Source organism: Penaeus vannamei, chromosome 6 (genome assembly GCF_042767895.1).
Source record: "Penaeus vannamei isolate JL-2024 chromosome 6, ASM4276789v1, whole genome shotgun sequence".
Classification (NCBI taxonomy): Eukaryota; Metazoa; Arthropoda; class Malacostraca; order Decapoda; family Penaeidae; genus Penaeus; species Penaeus vannamei.
The window spans coordinates 3,076,918-3,084,417 of NC_091554.1; the positions used below are offsets into that span (position 1 = coordinate 3,076,918).

Below are 7,500 nucleotides of genomic sequence, written 5' to 3' on the forward strand. Positions count from 1 at the left end.
CGCAGAAGCACCAGAGAGAGGATGGCAAGAGGGCAAGAAAGATTTTACACACAAGGTAGGATATTACAGCATTAGTTCATGACACTATATGCATGTCTACATTAGGTTACCTGGAAATACCATAAATCATAAATGAAAAATGAAAATGTCTTGAGTATTATAAAATAATATTATAAATAGTATGATTTCATCTAAGAGTGAGTAGCTTTAGAATATTTTAAGTCTTCACTTGCTCAGATTCAAAATTTTATGCGAGTTCATTTATTCATGTAAAACAAGTGTGAAGGCCACAAAGCTTCTGATTTGGTAAAGTATTTCATAAACGTATAACATTACTGTCACATCAGATAGGTTAATATTTTCTACTCGTTTTTAGTAATTGCTTTCTCCATTATGTAATGATTTCTTGAAAGCATTTAATACAGGAAGGGTTGATGAAATCGCAAAGAAATACTCAACCTCAAATACTCTTCCGATTTCAGGTTGGCTACAAGAAATGGCACGAATTTGAACCTGGCCATCCACTCTATAATGATCCTGTTGCTAGCTAGATTGTCTGTGATGGAAGTGGTTAACTTGGAAATTGTATACTTTGTATTCAGAAATTACAAATGAAATATATAGTGTATCTTCTTCAAAAGCTGTAAATACAGTGTGATGTAGATGGTATACTTTTCTTGGTTATCATAATTTTTTTTTATTTAGTGGGAAGTATGTTTGGAATGGAATCAGTTCAAGCTATTACATTGTGTAGATTGACTACAAATATCAGTTTATCAAAATGTAAATAGATTTTGTTAAATTACATTACACTTTTCTAACAATGAGGAAACTGCATTTTATCTAGATCTTATACTGAAATAAAACGTTACTGTATTTAAGCTTTCACTTTGAGTAGATCACATAACATTTCATGATGTTTTCAGAATTGTAAATATTTTGTGCACATTTATATGTTGATGTAAGTGTTAGAAATTCACATTAATTAAATAAATTGTAAATGAACAAGCCTGTTTTAATTATTTTTTCTCCTGGCGGATTGTAACAGTAAATTCATGGAATACAACTCCAAAAAAGAGTAAATATATGAAGATGAAAGGTTAACTTCTCATTATAAGTTCCTCAAAAAAAGAATTCAGAAGTAACAGTTGATTCAATAGGAATTGCTGATCCACAGCACCTCATGAGGCAAAAACAGAATTGAGGAATTTCATTACAAGTCTTCCTGGACCAATGGGCTCTCCAAGCTAATATTTTGTCTTAAGGTAGCAAGCTACCTATGGCTTATATATTGCAAAGGTCACAGATTCAGTCCATGAGTAACTCTGGCTAACCACAATACTGGCCGGTATTACTGTATCAAAGGTGTATGATCAACCCCGTTTCAGGGACTGGGAAGTGAAAAGAATATCTTACTAACTTACTTACTTACTTGAAGATAAAAGGCAATAGCCAAATCAGCACTTCAAAAGGGATGAAAACTGAAAAATGAATTGTGCAATTCATAGATAGGAATATGTAATGCATACCTTGTAAAAAGAAAAGACAGGAAAATCAGATCTTTCAAATGTTTCAACGATCAGTGTGTGAGAAATTAAACCTACATGAAGTCAGATGCCAGAAACAGACTATTTATTTAATAAAGGCATATCTTTTTAGAGGTTTTGACATTGAACAGATAAGAAAGTACTATTACGTCTATATCATTATCCTTAATAAAATCTAATTCTAAATTGTTGATATCAATCTTATCAATCACTTTGCAGTTATTATTGCCAATACTATTACAATTTCATTTCATCTTCATTGTTCTCAAGAACGAAAGCAAGGACAATGAATGAGAAGTAAGTAATACCTTCATAATATTACAAGTAAATTAAAATTTCTGCTGATGTAGCTAACCTAGTCATGAATTTTCTTAGTTGTCATTAAGGTTGCATACATTTAGCTTTCACATTTTAAATATTCATTTTGTACCTTGAATAACATTTGTATTGGTAGAAACGGCATACCATAGGTTCCAGGGATATTTTGACTGTGGGAAAATTACAATAACTGCCCAACTAGAATTCCCCAGTTTGGTCTACCAGCACATCTCTTTGGGATAAATCTGGTGCTAATACTTGTTATATTCATGGGAGGAAATGTACCAGTGTGGTACCATAACAAGGAGTGTTTTATAGAGCATATGCACTTAATCTTTGTTTTTTTACGATATGAATAAAATATCAACTGTGTTTAAATGTATTGAACAGAAAAATTACACAAGAGATTTAAGGGAAAATTTACTAAGTTACACAGATGCTTAATGAGAACCACACATGAAAAAAGAGGGCTAAAATATGCTCATAGATGTTATTGATTAAACATTTTTTACACAAAGATTCATCAAAAGCCAAGAACCTTTGTCCCTTAGGAGAATATAACCAGGCTATTATGCAGGGCTAATATTTTTTATATATAAAGTATGGATTCATCTCCAGTATTCTATGCTGTCATTATATATTCTTTAGCTTGACTTTCATTATCTTAATTGGTTAATTTATAAAATCACATTGTTCTTGAAGTCGTTTCCATTAAAGTTAGGTTGTGGTTTAAATCCCATCCAATATTTACTAATAAAAATATGTAGTTGAAATCAGAAAAAAAAACAAGCAGCAACTTTCTGATTCCAATAAAAGATGTAAAGAATTTTGACCACCTATTCAACTATTAAACTTATTCCATTAGCCAGAAAATCTTTCACGTTTATCTATATGATTCAGTCAGCAACCTATATAAATCATTATGAAATATTAATTTTAAATGCGAGACTTTTGTTTTTAGTAATCATGTGTGATAGGAAATCAAGTTTAATGCAGCCAAAAGACCTTTAATTACTTTCTTAATTTATATATCAGCCATAGCCAGCACAGAAGACAATAGTTTTTGTTCCACTTGACACTAGCATCAACTGGCACCATTCATCAGATCAAAGAATTCTGAACATCTTTTTACCTTACATCACAAAAAATACAACTTATTCTGTAATACTAGTTTCTAAAATTTTATTTCTCTCGTTGCTTTTGTATATTTTGTGAATCATACTCATGAAAATGAAGGCAACCTACATTTACATTTTATTGATTTACCTTTGGTGTCCAACAGGATTCAGTAAATAAAGTAATGGTCAATGGTTACACTTTTATTTTTTCATCTTTTTGGTATAATAGAATGTCAAGTGATCATTTTCCTTTGTAACCTACACAACATACATATAACCACATTAACTCAAGACTTATGCATGTGCAAGAAGTACTAGCTTTCCATTCTACACCTATACTACGGAAATGTGTTAACCTAGCAAATCAGTGGCTTACACTTCTATGCATAAAACCTAATGTCAGTACTAAAAAACAACAATATAAATGTCACTGGACAGAATAAAAAAAAAAAAAAAAAAACAATAATAATAATGGGCTCTAGTTAGCACTTTGCCCAATGGAGATTTACATAGGATAAGAATACTTTATTGTGTGTGAGGGGAGGGGTGTTACACATAAACACCAAATGTCAAGATTGTTTTACAAAGAAAAGTAAACATTAACACTTCTACATTATACTGAGGAGTTGACCAGATTTCAGTTCTATTTCTGAAATCACAAACTGTCCTTGTAGCTTAATAAAATAAATGAGCACATCACAAGAGCTGCTTTTTGAAAATTACCAAAATAATCAAAGTCAAAATGTACTGAGTATTCAAAAGGAGTTCAGAGATATGTGAAATACAATAGTTCTTTCTCTACCTATATTTTGGTTTACACTGTTTACACAAAATAGTGTACAAATCTATGCATTGTTTGTGAAGGAGGAAATGTATTCTTGCTTAGCACTTAATCCTACATCTTAAAACAATATTTGGTTTGTAGACTATGCTTGAATTTAACAATTATTCATCAACATTCAGCACAGGACAACTCCATAAATCTTACTGAAATACATTTATATGTCTATGTATGCACATATACCAAATATGTATAGGAGTAATTTACTCATGTTTTCCTCCTCAACTGTTGTATATTATTAAAAATATATTGGCTGTTTATTCTTTTCTATATAACTATATCACAAATATTGTTCATCTAACAATATGAAGAAGGATATTTTGTTTACATGAAGTTCATTACACTAAATAAAATTCAAGGTCTTTAAACTCTGAAGTTTGATAAAAGTTAGGAAATATCCTATTTTTGTTACAGAATGATTATCATTTGATGCATGCATGCAAAATATCTCTGACAGCCTGCCTCACATTTCATTACTCTATCACTTGAGCCACTTTTACTAATGAGCATGCAGTGATGATAACAATCAAATGTAATAAAATATAATGCAAGGATATTAACCGAGGTAAATAAACTAAATCAAAAATAAAAGCTATCCAAATACGTGACAGCATGAATTACTTTGGCATAATTGTCAAATGCGAGTCACAAAAGAAAATGCCCATGAGCTCTACCGCAAAGGCAGTCTTTACTTCTGTTTGGCCAGTTTCATAATCAGAACTTTTTAATCCTTTTGTTTAAAGACTGGCTCTATCATATCTTCCAACACACAGACACTCCTTTTGCATCAGAGAGCAATAATCTTCACCAAAACACTCATTCATCTTTGCAGTGGGTATAGATCCTATATCTAATCAGGATGCTCCTGTACTGACCCTGTAAGACACATCCTGCATATGGATGCTCTAACTGTGAATAATGATGCATATGTTTATGTGCTTGTCTGTGCTTTTGCTACCATTCATATGTTTTATGGAGAAATATTACAGCCTGACATTACTTGATTTATAATTACATTAAAAAAATCAATTATTTCCTCTCCTTTTATTTTCAGAATACAAGCTCTTCCCTCATATGTATTCCAACCTCAATTCAAAATCAAATCATAAAAAAATTACACACCAATTTACATGAAAGCTAATTGTGACATGCCTACTCTTACCAATTTTACACAGTAAGATTTTTCTTATCATAAAGAATATAATATGATAAGGATGTCTGACTAGTTCCTGTTTAATTTAAGTCTCACTGTCCTGGTTTCAGTATTCTGCACAATTTACATTCACCAAAAGTTTAAAAGATACTTTTTTATCTGGAATAGGAACACAAAATACAAGGTAGATGTTAATTCAGATGGAAAAGTACTACATTCTAAACCAATGAAAAAAAAAAAAATCACATGATAACTGATCAACTATATTTCTTATCTGGCTCACCATAATGTTAATCACATCAATTAACCATCTACTTCTTAAGTGAAGCTTAAATGCATCCATCACATGCAAAAGACCATCACTTTCACAATCCAGTGCTTACAAATAGGTATAAATCAATCCATGACTTTTACCTTTTGTTTGTAATATAAAAGCATCATTGTCACAAAAGGATCATGGTCTTTCAATGAAAATCAGTTACTTATACTACAGAGAATAATATGTATCATGAAATAATATACTTTCACAAAAAGAGTCTTGGGTTTATAATATAATGAACATACAATCAATGACTTGTAATACAGAGGTTTTAGACACACTTTTGAATCTGTCTCATATTATCCTCATCTTACACATCCCTCTATATTGATGTAATTAAGATTTCAATACATTCTATCTAAAAATGAGAACCAGAAATGAGATCGAAATTTTGTATAATTTCCAACACACTAGAGGCACCATTATAAAATGACAATTTACAATTTACAATTTAAAACAAGACTAAATATTTTGAATGGGAAACATATCCATACAACTACAAAATAAAATCTGAGTCTTAAAAAAAAAAAAAATACAGTAAACATACCAGTAGATTACAAACTGGTGGAAATTGGTCTACAAAAGTTTATATAAAAAAGTATCCGTCTTTAAAATAAATATCACAAAGCACATATGAAAAAAGGAATGCAACATTTCCAACAATAAATTGCACATATCAATACTGTACAACTCAAACTCTAAAAAGGTAAGAGTCTGATATATGATTTTCCTTTCCCAAAAGCCAAGGTCCAAATATGCATGCACAAATATATATAATTTATAGGCCTTAAACTACTGTCATTACGACCATCAAGTTTACTGGAAAAAATGCACACCTAATTGCCCTTTGCTGAAAAACTTTTAGAAATCAACAAAAGCAATATGGCACAAGCAACAACAATCATTTGTTGTTTGAGAATAATAATCAGGATCGCTAGCTGGGTGACCAAGAATTTTCAAAATTTCCATAACACTAATAAGTAAAATACAACTCTTTCTTTACATTCCTCTTAATAATATTTGTTCAGGTCATTAAATATGTTTGGACTAAGACAGGCTGCAATCTGGAGATATTCCCAGAAACACACATTGACGTTTGTTCCATAATGTAACCTCGATCAGTCCTTCTTTTCGTGCTGAGGCTCTTCTGAAAAATAAAAATGATTGATTAAACAATAGCAAAAATCAAAATGTAAACCTAAACTCTTTACATTGATACAAAATATACATTACCAAGTTATCAAACCTGCCCTAATCGTAAAGAAAAAATGGATACTCAGAGCCAGTTCAAAAAAAAAAAAAAATTACAGTATGAGTCGCACAATAATGTTTGGCCTCTCTCAACAAGAAAAAACTGGAGGGAACAGTCTGGTGTATGGAGTGTACCACACAGAACTAGAATTACTGCATCACAATCACTAAGAGGCAAGGAACACCTTTGTACAACTGGCTCATGGAAAGTAGAGGGCTTACAAGGGAAGTGGGGATATGGAGACGGTATTGTGTATGTGGCTGGAGGAATCTTGCAAATACTTCCAAATATAATCATGAACCCTCATATATCTCACTAATATTGAAAAAAACAACAACTGGAAACAAGCCTGTTTACAACTGTAGCACATTTAACAGTTGTAAATACATCAAAACAAATCTTTATTATGCATATTTGCTTTGCATTATAATAGGCATAAATTTGCATATTTTCATCTTTTTAATTTATATATAGGAAGTGTTATATCTGTAGTCGTAATATTTTTACCCACGATATACTAAATTTTCTAGCTTTTCATGATATATAGCCTCTAATGCAAAGTTGTGTTTATCTTGTAGTAAAATCCCCTTTCACAGAATTCATACTGTTAAACACAAAAAATGCTAAGGCAGTAAAAATATCACACACAACCTAGCACAAAAATGTTAAACTACTGTACTTTATATTTTTCAACTTATGCAGAGTAAAGTAAATATATCCTAAAAAGAAACACTACTCTGAATAAATAAGAAACACCTCACACACTCTCTGGATACGCTTTTTTCACATTATATAAATTCTATGTTATTTTGAATAGGCTTTTCTAAATACATACTCTCTCAATAGGAGGCAGTCTTTGCAAAATGGAGAAATTCAATCTTTTCTGTAACTTACCTTCCTCCTCATCTGCATCCATAATATCAGAGCACCAGATGGAGTAGCAAATCAGAGA

General features: G+C 31.1%; 2 protein-coding genes across 4 annotated transcripts in view; one reads left to right on the plus strand and one right to left on the minus strand.

Moving 5' to 3' along the window:
* mRpS17 (mitochondrial ribosomal protein S17) overlaps positions 1–1,008 on the plus strand; it is a 3,164-nt gene extending 2,156 nt beyond the window's left edge. Inside the window, exons 4-6 of one of the 2 annotated variants that reach the window (XR_011398610.1) lie at positions 1–55; positions 483–783; positions 829–1,008. The exon at positions 1–55 is cut by the window's left edge and continues 66 nt beyond it. Coding sequence is in view for 1 of the 2 variants with exons in the window: in XM_027360180.2 (XP_027215981.1) it covers positions 1–55; positions 483–551 (124 nt within the window). In the remaining variant the exon portion in view is untranslated. Of the gene's footprint in view, positions 56–482 lie in introns of both variants that reach the window. The other variant, XM_027360180.2, reaches the window with a different exon arrangement.
* Positions 1,009–3,169: 2,161 nt separating this feature from the next.
* The window catches only part of Tmx3 (Thioredoxin-related transmembrane protein 3), a 14,787-nt gene continuing 10,456 nt past the window's right edge, over positions 3,170–7,500 (minus strand). For both annotated transcript variants that reach the window (XM_027360172.2, XM_027360163.2), the window contains 2 exons: positions 7,443–7,500; positions 3,170–6,443 (listed from right to left, as the gene is read on the minus strand). The exon at positions 7,443–7,500 is cut by the window's right edge and continues 132 nt beyond it. In XM_027360172.2, the coding sequence (XP_027215973.1) occupies positions 6,415–6,443; positions 7,443–7,500 (87 nt within the window). In that variant the 3' untranslated portion in view covers positions 3,170–6,414. The remainder of the gene's footprint in view (positions 6,444–7,442) is intronic.